General features: G+C 36.0%; 2 protein-coding genes across 6 annotated transcripts in view; one reads left to right on the plus strand and one right to left on the minus strand.

Annotated features, from left to right (window-relative positions):
* Positions 1-1,429: 1,429 nt before the first annotated feature.
* Positions 1,430-7,035, minus strand: colec11 (collectin sub-family member 11). Of its 2 annotated transcripts, none has more exons than XM_044142419.1 (7): positions 6,980-7,035; positions 6,334-6,488; positions 6,184-6,255; positions 5,375-5,446; positions 4,065-4,118; positions 3,880-3,975; positions 1,430-3,727 (listed from the first exon to the last, which is right to left on the minus strand). In XM_044142419.1, exons 2-7 carry the CDS (start codon positions 6,473-6,475, stop codon positions 3,336-3,338), a joined length of 828 nt encoding a protein of 275 aa, XP_043998354.1. In that variant the 5' UTR covers positions 6,476-6,488; positions 6,980-7,035; the 3' UTR covers positions 1,430-3,335. The 2 variants fall into 2 exon arrangements, with proteins under 2 accessions (XP_043998354.1, XP_043998353.1); XM_044142418.1 differs by having other exon boundaries at positions 1,430-3,745.
* A 2,349-nt stretch (positions 7,036-9,384) lies between these two features.
* myo6b (myosin VIb) overlaps positions 9,385-12,302 on the plus strand; it is a 42,475-nt gene continuing 39,557 nt past the window's right edge. For 2 of the 4 annotated variants that reach the window (XM_044142423.1, XM_044142424.1), the window contains exon 1: positions 9,432-9,596. The gene's annotated coding sequence lies outside the window, so the exon portion shown is untranslated. Of the gene's footprint in view, positions 9,597-12,302 lie in introns of all 4 variants that reach the window. The other 2 variants (XM_044142421.1, XM_044142422.1) reach the window with 2 other exon arrangements.

A 12,302-nucleotide genomic window follows, 5' to 3' on the forward strand; every position in this document is an offset into this window, starting at 1 on the left:
AAACTAGATTATCAATTTAGATTTGGATTATTTGATGAAAAATTGTCTGTCTTTTAATTTATCTTTTGTTTCATGTTATATGATACAAAACTGGACCATATTCCTTGTTTGTATTTGACTTGTGAAGCACTTTGTGCAGTTTGAGTCGTGAAAATGTGCTATAAAAATACATTTAACATTATCATTGACATGCTGTAACGTAGCAAAAGTAAATGGATTGTAAACGGTTGTCCTGCATATTTTTACATCAGAAATAGCCACACCTGAACCAGATAAAGTCAAGAAATGTTTAAAGTATTGATGAGTTTGGACATGAATAAGTATTTTCTTTTTACTGTCACAAGAAGACATTAGAAAGGAGGAAATTCAAAACATTTCTTCCATCATAATCATAATGAAAAACAATCAGAAATAAAAACTTTCTGCCCAACTTCCTAACCAAACAATCAGATATTTAAAGAGCTGCAAAAGCAAATGAGGTGCTTTAAAAAAAACTTAACAAACTGATGCTCAACCCTCAGTAAAAGATATTTAGTATTCCATTTTTAAAAATAAAAATCACATAACCACTTATTTTACTTCTTTTTTTATATATATTTTTGTTTCAGCTGTCTCTTACTTCGTTTTGTGCAACTAAGTTTTCCATTGTTTACTCTTCTACAGTTTCACCAACCCTCCAAACAGTTTATTCTTATTTCTGCAAAGGTAACTAGAGATTGAACCAACCATGACACTTAATTGGTTTATGCTAGACAACTCCTGGTCATGTGGCTGCATAATTCATTTCGGCATTAATTATTCATTTCTTAAGGGACTGCTGGTGTGTTTTATTTGAAGACGTGCGTCATGCATATTCAAACTCCTTTTCCTAGAGAGCCACAAATTAGGATATCATCTCAGCTGGGATGCATATCTTAAAAACAATAGCTGGCAGGTTGTGGAAGGCAACTTGAGGTAAAACACAAAGCTAAACAACAAATCTAAAGAGAGATTGTAATTCAGGGCAGAGTCTACAGAAACATCTGTTTGGAAAACAAATTGGAGCCCCCTACAGGTCAGAGTGGGAATTACCTCCCAGTGTGGTGGAGGACTGACCTTCGACCCTGTGGGATTTCCAGACGAATTAAATCCCAACAACCAACCGAGTTTCAGATGAAGAGCAACTCACTCCACCCAGACGAGCAATGATCAAGTTTTTATCAATTTTATACTGGAAGTGTTTTCAAATAGCCAAATTTCTCAGTTTTGTAAACCAGGAGAAAGTGTAGAGTTGACTTCTCTCAGCCAGACTACAAACTACAACGCACAGCAACATGTGGGGGAGGGGCCAGAGGAGGGTCCAGCAGGTAGGAAGAGTACGACATAAAACAAATTCAGTTTTCATACAGTAAGTTTTAAAACCTTCAGAAATAGTTATGATTGTCTTTAATTCTCCACTCAGTTTCTTGTGTAAAATTTCTTAATACGCTTGAAATAAAACAAAACTAACTTTTCAGCAAGATATAGGAGTTTGTTTTAATCCAATAATGTCTTAATATTGATGTAAAACGTACTTATTAGCAGATTATTTCATTTACAACAAAACATTTTCCCATGTTCTCTGAAATAATCTTCCACTTTTCCATCAGTATAAAGCTCCTATATTTTGTCTTATTTCAGGATAAAATACTTGGTAAAATGTTCTGTTTTTGCAGTTTTTTGATCAGCTCGTCCTTTAAGATGATTTTGATTTGGTGTGAGGCTTGAATATGGTGATTATTTCCTATTGATTTTGTTTGTGTGCACTGATATTGTTTAGTAAACATTTTGCCTTCAAAAATGTTAAAGAAGTGAAATTATCTTCTGTCAAAAGTATCTGCAGGTTTTTTCCTCTCCTTCAGTCTCAGGGTTTTTCTCAGCTGCATTGAATAAAAGCAGCCAGCTCAGCAGTAGGAAATGATGTCTGTCCTCTTTCTTGTTCATCCATCACTGCTTATTGTACAAAAACCTGCACATTTCTTATCATGTTGAATAGAAACACAGAGAGCTGCGTTCTGTTGGTTTGATTAAAAGCACTCAAGCAGAAACTGAATCTGTTTTTTAATTGGATATTTTTCCACACAATCTTTAGTCCACTGCTTATTTGTGCTGTTTGTCAATGAGACTCTTACAGGATATTTGCATGCTATAAAAGCTCAATATGCAGATGGAAGAAAAACAGAATATGCTAGTTTGAATAAGAAGAATTTAAAACAAACTCAGGATCCTGCAAGCTCAGAAATAAATAGCTTATTAGATCCACAATCAAACAGAACATCCTCTTGTTTGTACATCTGATCTCAAACTGCAATGAGCTGCAATTAACGATTATCAATCAATTATTCTACCAATGGTTCTGACAAACCGATTTAAAAAATGGTGCTTTCTGCAGATTTTTCACTAAACCACGGAGCCTTTTTTCATAAATACATTAAAAGATTCAATTAAATAATTAAAATTTTAAGCAAGAAAATAAACATTATATTTCCTAAAATGCCATCAGAGCCTAATCATTTGACAGCTACACTGCAAAAACACAAAATCTTACCAGAATAGTTTCTGGGTCAAATATCTATTTAAATAAGAGAAAACAAACTTACAAATAAATTTTCAGCAAAATATAGGAACTTGTTTTATTATATATTTTAAATCAATAATTTATGATAAAAATATCTAGTTCCAATTTTTAACTTAGATATTTTTATCATAAGTGAAAAAATAGAACTAATGCTTTTTATTAATATTCAATCAATATTGACCTAAAAACACATATTTTGCTGAAAAGTTATTTTATGTCATTTTGCAAGTAAACCAAGATATTTTCACTAAAAACTGGACTAAAATATTTGGTGAGATTTTGTGTTTTTGCACTGTAAAAAACAACAAAAGCCCAGAGCTTTCTTCCTGACTCAACATCAAAGCTTTGCAGGTTTAATTATTTTTGGATGAATCAATTAATAATTAGATAGGAAAATGTTTTACAGGAGGTAGATCTTTTTATTTTTATTGAATATTTTGAACCACGTGAAGTTAGAAGTTCTGACTGGATGGAACAAATTTATACACAAATATATTTGATCTTAAATGCAAAATGTATATATTTTTGTTCAGTTTTAGCTTAATATATATTTATCTTTATATCTTTTATCTGTATGTCTTTCTTTCTGTAAACAACCTCTTTAAAATCTTCGTACTCCAGTTAATGATTAATTGAATGATTAATCAATTACTAAATTAGCTGAGGATTATTTCAGCTATCGATTAATCATGACTACTGCAGTTAATCGCTCCAGCTGTGTGTGGTTTTATCCCCGTTTTCACACAGAGTTTTTGTTAAATTCACAGATGAAGAACATGGTGGGATGGCAGGCCACGTCGGTCCACTCCCCGGACGCCACCATCTCCGTGCAGTCCTCGTCGTCGTAGGCGTTGTTGGGCTCCCCTGGCCTCCACCTGCTGAAGGTGCTCATCGGGGAGCGGTCCACGTAGGTGAAAAGCCCTTCCTGGTCCAGGTCGTGAACGCCGATGTAGACTCTGCTCAGGCCGGCCTCCGTTATGTAGCCGGCGATGGCGGCGTTGGCGCCGTCGTCCTTCGGCATGGCCAGGTGCCCCCCCCTCGCCTGGCAGAAAGCCTCGGCGTCGGCGTAGCGCTTCTCCTCCTTCACCAACAGATAGACCTTACTGTCTGTCTCTTTTATGCCTGCAACAGCTGCAGGGGAGGGCAGTGCTGTGAAATGACCACTTGATTTTCTATGAATTTCTTATTGACTTGCACAACAATTACATTTGGATGAATGGTTAATAATAATTCTGTCAAGAGAAGGTTTTGCTGAATGTTAGTGTAGAATGTTTAGAGTATACCATTTTTAATAAAGTTCAGTTCTGAGGACAGGTGAGCCACGACGATGTCCATCTCTCCAATCGTCTTCCTCATTGATGCACACTCACATGGAACCCCTGGGGAGGCGAAAGTTTGATGGATTACCACTCTGCCGCTTTACAAGTTTTGAATTTGTCCAACTGAATAAAGTAGCTTTATGTCTAACCTGGCTCTCCATTAGGACCTCTTGGTCCCGGGTCGCCCATGTCACCTTTAACCCCTGAGAGAAAAGGGAGAATTGATTCAAAACTAATATTTTATGATATTTTCTTTATTGCTAGACATACGTTTTGTTTTTTGTCAGTAATTATCATATTAATGTCAGATGTTCAGTGATGCAGCTGAAGCTTGTTTTCCATTGGTGGAATAATCAAATAAAAACTCAGTGAAAGAGAATCTGTTGTATACGTAATTTTAAAAACAAGCAGAAAATTATTTTTAAACTTACAAATATACTTAGAAATCCTGTTGTACACTTGATCTGATTTTACGCATACAAAGAGATATTTGCACGTTTTGTGAATCTTTTTGAGACTAATTCACCGTCCACTAGAAGGTGCCAACCAAAGAAAATCAGCATCTTGTTCAAATGACAACATCTCAAGGCATCAAAGTGATTTTCAGGAAGGATATGGGATTGTTAGGAAGCCTGCAGAGGGTCCCATGTGGGTGGGAAATGGTTCCCAGATGGGTCTGCTGGTCGGGCAGTGGGTGGAAGAAATGAAGATGGATTACTGATTCCTCAAGCTTCACAAAACAAAACACCTGAAACCTGGACACAGTTAGGTATTCCAAAGCAAATTAACCTAGACTGGTTTTAGAAGAGCTAACGGCGCTAACATTAGCATTCTGGACCACAATCTAAACCATATTTAAAAACTAGCGGCTAAGCTAAATCCCAGGAGACAAACCAGTTTTAATGAGTTTTGACCAAAAGAGAGTTTAAACATTAAGAATCAAATCAGAAGTTTGTTGATTTCTACAAAAGTTGGATGTTGTCTTAGCAACCAGATAATGGAGACTCATCAGATACTGACCCTCTGGAGATGATGGTGTAAAAAAAGATATAAACTGAAGAATATAAATATTCTGAGCAACTTCTTCACAAAACGGGAATAAAACAGCATCTTAAGTCAGAGGTGTCTTCAGAACCGCTGGATTACATACTGCTACAGGAGATTCTTACTGCCAACAGCCATAACCATCTGAAATGACTCTGAGAACTTTGACTTGAAACAATGTTTAATTTTCCTTTAAGATTTAAGTTTTGGATTGAATTTATGTAACTGTATCATTTTGACCCTGAAATTAAATTAAATCTTTATTTTGAACAAATAAGCTGTTAAAACTATAAATATATATTAATAATCAAACATAAAAATGGATTAAAGGAAATCAAGAATAAATCCAAAGACCAGACTTATTATAATATTTACACACATGATGACTTTAGGTTAACTTTTGACCACCACCAACCTTTTATTCCACTTGGGCCAAATTTTCCGTGATGTCCCATAATTCCTTTCTGTCCTTTAAACCCAGGTCCTCCTGAAAAAGCAACTCATTATAAACACAAACTATAAAAAACTCATCAAAACAACGTATTTTAAAGTTCTGCTTTTAGATACTTTCTGTAAACGCCGAAATCAGAATATAGTGATTCAATCTGAAAACATCCTTCAGACTTTATTAATCTGCAGTAAACTCTTGCAGTAACTCTGCATTCCTGAAGCTGTTCCTCCTCCAACTTTTCACCCGAATGTAAACATGGAGATCTGTGGCTGGCCTTAACTGCACATTATCAGCACAAGAAATGTGATCTTTGCCCCGGTAACTGCTGCAAGTCTTAGAACATAGAGAAGAGGTTTTAGGGAAACAAACTTGCAAAACAAATATTCAGGAGAAAAACTGCAAAAACAAAAAATCTTACCAAATGGTTTGGTGTAGCTTCTAGTGCAGATATCTTGGTAAAACAAAACTAACATACAAGTAACTTTTTGGGAGCTTCTTTTAACTTAATGATTCTTTAATATTGATGAAAAAGTACAAGTTTTGTTTCATTTATAACATGGAAAAATGTCTTGTTGTAAATTACATAATCTGCTAATGTGACAAGTATTTTTTCTTCCATATTAAGGATTTTTTTTTTTTTTTTTACCAAAAACAAGTTCTTATTCTTTCCTGAAAAGTTATTTGCATGTTAGTTTTGTCTTATTTGAAGTGTACAAGTGCACTAGAAACTCGACTAAAGTTGAGTGTTTTTGCAGTGCAACGTGGAGGTTTACCGTTCTCTCCTGGAGGGCCGACTCTCCCTGGTCTGCCAGGAGTTCCTTTTTCTCCTTTTTCTCCTGGTTCTCCTGCAATCAGACATAATTCACCTTTAATATGATTGTTGTGATGAGAAAAGCAGATTGTGCTCAGTGTGGATCATTTGCCTTTGAGTCCAGGGACAAGGATCTGAATTGTACAGGAATCTTCTGCCACTTGTTGTCCGTGTAATAACTGCACTTGTAATAAATTCATCATCATCATCACAGATATCAGAGTCACAGGGAGTAAAGGTTTCCATCGTGCCATTCTTCCACATGGACTGGATGGTGTGTTTACAGGAGAAACAGAACAAGATTAGAAAATATGAGGTTAGAGGACGAAAACTGAGGTAATGACGTTTAGATTCACTGCAAAAACACAAAATCAAGAAAAAACAGAGTATTTTTGGTTTTCTAGTGTAAAAACACTTGAATTAAAACAAAAATAACCTACAAGTTCATTTTCAGGAAGATGTAAAGCTTGTTTTAAGTCAATATTGCAAACCAGTCACAATCAGACATTTTCCCACAAGTAGAACTAGAACATTTTCATCAATATTACGGTATTATTGAGTCAGTTTTGTCTTAATTCAAGAGCCTCTAAGATATTTGCTCTAGAATACTTGGTAAAAGTTTGTGTTAAAAACAGTCAAAGGTTCTCATAAAAATCCTGGAGCAGAGACAAAACACCTGATTTACTTTAATGAAAACCTCGACCTTTTTAGAAAAATTTCAGTCTAAGATTGAAACCTTTGGATAATCTGATGCTCACCTTGACGAGTGTTTCCAGACCAGACAGGCGATTCCAGCTTCCAGATCTGCAGCAGCTTTATTTCTGGGCGTCCTAATGAACAGTTTTCATGTTCCTCCTCGGATGTATGGGTGTGTGCGTGTGTGTGTGTGTGTGTGTGTGTGTGTGTGTGTGTGTGCGTGTGTGTGTGTGTGTGTGTGTGTGTGTGTGTGTGTGTGAGAGAGAGAAAGTGTGTGTGATAGCACATTTATAAACAGTTCAGAGATAACTTCCTGAAGCAGTTGGGGCCCCTGCAGATAATTGGCTGAGAAAGCAGCCTGTGATGGATGTGAGCTTAAATTCACAGACTCAGTTGGATCGCTCATTCTTTGCTTTTTAATTTTTCATTTAGATCTTTACAGTCATATGTACATATATATATAATTCATAATGTTTTAAGTATGGCTTTAGTTAGAGGCTTAAATTCTGTCAAGGAATGAAAATATTTTTGCAGTTCAGTGTCGATGTTTGCTCATTTAGCACCATTTCAAGAAAACTGCATCATCAGCTTTAACTTCTGGTGATAAAGCTGCTATTTAGATTAAATTGCTGCCAAAAACCCAGAAATTTTGACATTAATCATTAATCTGTTCAACTTTTAAAACTCATAAATTTCCAAGATTTCTGGTTGAAATTTAATCCTCCTTTTCTTTCTATCTACAGTGGCCCTAACTCTGCTGAAACTGAAATTTCAACTGAAATTCAGCAGCAAGATGTCATAATACTCAGGCATTGTACTTTGTTTGATCAAAACCAAGATTAAAAACATATTAAAATATACAAATGACAATCAAACAGACAAAATTAAGCATAATAGACTGTAGAGTGAGGGTAAAATTGCAACATAATGTACTGTGTTACCAAAAATAGTGTAATCCATCCATAGGAATACAACTGAGTAGGAAAACTTAAAAAATGACAATGTGTTAAAAAAAACAATAAATTATTTACAACATATAAAAATAAAACTATGCAAAAATACATGTAAATGCCAGGAGAGATGTTATTAGAAATAATTTTTTGATTTCCCATTTCATTAATTTGATGTTTTATCAATATTTAAGCTATTTGTAGAACCTAATTTTCCTGCTCCATCTTTTCAACATGTTTTCCCCTCTTTGACCACTTGAGGGAGCCAGCGGCCATAAAAGGAGCGAGAGAGCCAATCCAATGTGTCGGTCCCGTTGGCATGTTGTGGTATTTGAACCGTTTCATTGCAGACCTCTTTGTGGTGTTTTTTTTGTTTTTTCTACTGTGTCCAGGACTTCTTTACGTCACCGACCTGATATTAAAATGGTATCAAAAAATGTCCAGCCTCTGTTGAACATGCTGTCATCTTGTGTCAGTAATCAGATACGGTCCAGTGTGGGAGGATCCGATGTCCTAATTAGATTTACAAACCCTGTGGCAGCCATTGTTTCAGCTGAGGATTGAGTGTCTCCTTCAAAATCCCCCCCAAAAGTTTTACATTACCTGCTTCTCAAATATTCATGAGTCTCAAGGCAGCAGTTTCAGTCACTTCATCAGTGGTCAGCAGTTCTCTCTGTTACTTTGCTTCAGTTTTATACCTGCAGAGTCCAACCCAGTATTTATGCAGCCAATGCTCTCCACTTTCCTGTCATATTTATAAAGTTTCTTATCAATAAAACAACAGAGAAGAAGATTAATCAAGCTGAATTTAATGAATTTAATATTTATTTATGCTATATTTTGGTGTGACTCAAATAAATGAAAAACCAGTTGGAGATAGATTATTACAGTTTCATGGGGTCATCACAATTCTTTAAGAATGAAGTCCAAACAGGCAAAGTTTTCAGAAAAACTGAATATAATTGATTTAAATTAAATCTGCTTTGACAGTTTAGCTTCATTGTTTTTGAAAATGCTAAACAAAAAATAAACACACATACACACAGCTACAAAATGCCTTGTTTACTGCTACCAAATGTGAATAGGATATAAAAAATGAGAATGAATGAGCACACAGACACACAGACAGACAGACAGACAGACAGGCAGACAGGCAGACAGACACACAGGCAGACAGGCAGTCAGACAGACAGACAGGCAGACAGACAGACAGACAGATAGTGTTAAAGACATTGTTTAATATTTTGACCTTAAATGTTATGTTTTCAGCAGAAAATTGACATAATTAACAGAAGTAATAACTGGAAAACATCCATCTTTGTGTAATCTATATCATATTAGAACAATAACTCCTTGAAAAACTTTGTATAGGTTTTATAAACGTCAAATCCACACACCAAACGATAATTTAAAAAAAAAAATACGTAAGACGATATTCAAATATTCAAAGTTTGTTAGTCATTTATTGTCTTCCGCGCCTTTAAGCGCCTGTAAATCTACCTGACTCGGGATCTTACGAGCAGCACTTTAACGCATCTCCAGGGTGACGTCACGTGCGCTCACCGGGGGCGCGAGCGCAGCGTTCTGTTGCAGCCTTTCATCTGTGAGTCCTGTGCTCGGAAACGCGGAGGATTCTGGACCTGCGCCGCTTTTCAGACCCGTATGAGGGACATGACGGTTGTGACGGAACCTCTGCACCGAACCGGCTCCATCTGAACGACGTTAAACGGTCAGTTCAACTCCGCTTCAGAAACTCCCTCAGCTTTCTTTCATTTAATCATTTGTCATGGGAATTTTAATTTCTATTCATAGTGTTTATTATAATTTTCTTGGACTTTTACTATTTTATTGTGTCTTGAAAGTAAATTTGCATTCTTACTTCCATGGTAGAACAACGCAGCGAGATCCTTTCATTCAATGTTCAGTCATGGCCATCCTTCTCTTGTGTGAATGTTTAACTTTCCAGTTTCTGAAATGTTCTTTTAAATTTTCTCCAATAATACAAATCTTTATCTTAACCCAGTGTTTCATAGCTTTTTAAAAAGTGCAGCCTTGCTTTTCCCCAGGATTCACTGCTGTCCAGTTTTCCATTCTCCCTTTGGCCTGCTGTAGTCAGGAAACAAGTGGCAGGAAACAAGAGGCGTGTTTTGTGTGTCCTGCTTCAAACTCTGAGCTAACGCTGCACACTTACATACTTGCTGTCTTCTGATTTGCATGCTCCTTGCGCTGATGGCTGGCTGACTTTGGTCCAACTTGAAGCCTATCACCTCTCTGTTTGGATTAGGGTCAAATACTAAGAGGATTTCAGGCTGCAGAGTCAAAGTTTTTCTGGGTGAAGGTTTGATGAGGAGTTTGGACGTATTCTCCACAATTTGAGTTAAAGTAACATTGAAAAAGCTGTTGTCGTAAACTGAAAGTCAGACAGTTTATGTCCTAAGGCATATTGCTAGCAGGAGGCTGCTTAGGGCCTCCACTCCACCAGGGGGACCCCAAGAGCACCAAGCCAGAGTTATGGCTCTCTAACTATATACAAATTAAAAGTTATTTCACATGAAAAAAATAAGTATATGTATTTACTGTAAACTTAGTGTTTATCCAGTGATGTTACATTCAAATAGTTAAAATAAAATGGCACATTTAAATACCAATCTGCATTTCAAAATCCAATTCTTTTCTTTTACTTTGCTCCTCCTGTAAGGTTAAAATCAACAGCCATGATAACACTGGAATGATGTAAGCTAATTCCAAGTTATGCTAATGTTAGCAGGTATGTTACACCTTTAAAGTAGCTGTGGGATGATGAAGCACTTTGAGTCGAGTTGTTGGTGAAGGACTCCCGAATGAAAATCTGCTTAGGGCCCTGAAAAGTCTTGGGCCGGCCCTGACTGTAAAGAAACTCAGATCAAGGTTATGAACTTTAGCATAATTCTGTAGTTATCATCCCTCTAACAAAAGCAGAGACTCCATTCCTCTCCCCCCACAGCCTTGATCTACCACTTCAAGGCTGATGGTAAAAGACTGAGAGGATAAACGGCTCTGCTGTGGTTTTTAATTCAACTGCTTTCAGCATTCGGTTCTAATTATGTACTCATATATATAAACAAGAGCTCCATGTGGGTTTTTGTCAAGTTTGGTTTCTGATTTGGGTTGGATTTCTTGCAGTTTTTATGGCTGGCTTCCTGTCCTGTTTTATCGATGTCACATTTTGTGCCACTATCAGTGTTTATAAGCTGCCATAAAGAGTTTTCAGTTCTTTATTGTTCTTCATTTGGGTTCGGTGGCTGATTCTGAAATATCTTCCCTCAATGCAAAAACACTTTTGTCTAATTTCTACTTCAAACATCTTAGTTTTCTCTTATTTCAAATGAACTAACTTTCAAGAAACGTTTTGGCAAGATAGGAGCATCAATAATATTGATGAAAATGCTCTAGCTGCACTGGCAGATAATACATTTTCCCATGTTACAGTTAAATTATCTACCAGTGTAACTAGTACATTTTCATCTATATTAAGGAATTATGTACTTAAAATAAGCTCCTGTATCTTGTCAAAGATTACTTATGAGTTTGTTTTGTTTCATGTGTGTAAGATATTTGACCTGGAAAGTAGATAAAAATATTTGGTAAGATTTTGTGTTTTTACAGTGCTCTGCTTGTCTGCTAGTCTACTTTGGACAGAAATGCAGTGAATCCTTCTAAAACGTTTCTAAATGCCTATTTTATTAGTTTACGCACCAAATTTATATTACTGTACATTAATATGCACAGTGGGAAGCTTCTACAGAAGATAATATCTACAGTCGTTCTTATTTCTTCACTTCGGTTGACAGCCAATCAGAACCCAAGGAAAATAAATGGAGCTCTCTGATTGGCTGCTTTGCAAACGGCAGGAAGTAGCATCCCATGTAGCATTGCAGCTAGCTGTTTCAATTTCTGAATTTGTAGTTTTTTAAGTATTCTAGAATAATTTGGAGTCTCGTTCCAGGGAAAAACTTACAAACACTGTTTTTATGGTAAAAAGTCATTTTAAAAAGAAAATGTGCCTGAATTTTTCTCTGTCTTTTCCCAACTACTAAACTTTTTCACTGTTCCAAAATGAACAGATTCACCTGTTTAGAAATATTTCAACATAAATGATCAGTCATGGTTTGGAGAATCACCCAAATCTGACTAATTGTTTATTATACTGGCTGCAGTTGGAATAAATGTTGTTTTTTTTGTAGAGATGAATCAATAAATTCACCAGAAAATCCAAATTTCCTTTAATCACCTTTGATTGTTGAGCAGTAAGTGAGTAAGTTTTTTTATCTTCCTTATTCAATAAATTCTTCCAAATTTAGAAGTAAACTAACCCTAACCCATGAAACAAGAACTTGAACTATTTTAGTTTAATAAAGGTCAGGAGCAGCCTAACAGAGCAGAGCAGCACTCACTT

The sequence above is a fragment of the Gambusia affinis genome, linkage group LG16 (assembly GCF_019740435.1).
Source record: "Gambusia affinis linkage group LG16, SWU_Gaff_1.0, whole genome shotgun sequence".
Taxonomy (NCBI): domain Eukaryota; kingdom Metazoa; phylum Chordata; class Actinopteri; order Cyprinodontiformes; family Poeciliidae; genus Gambusia; species Gambusia affinis.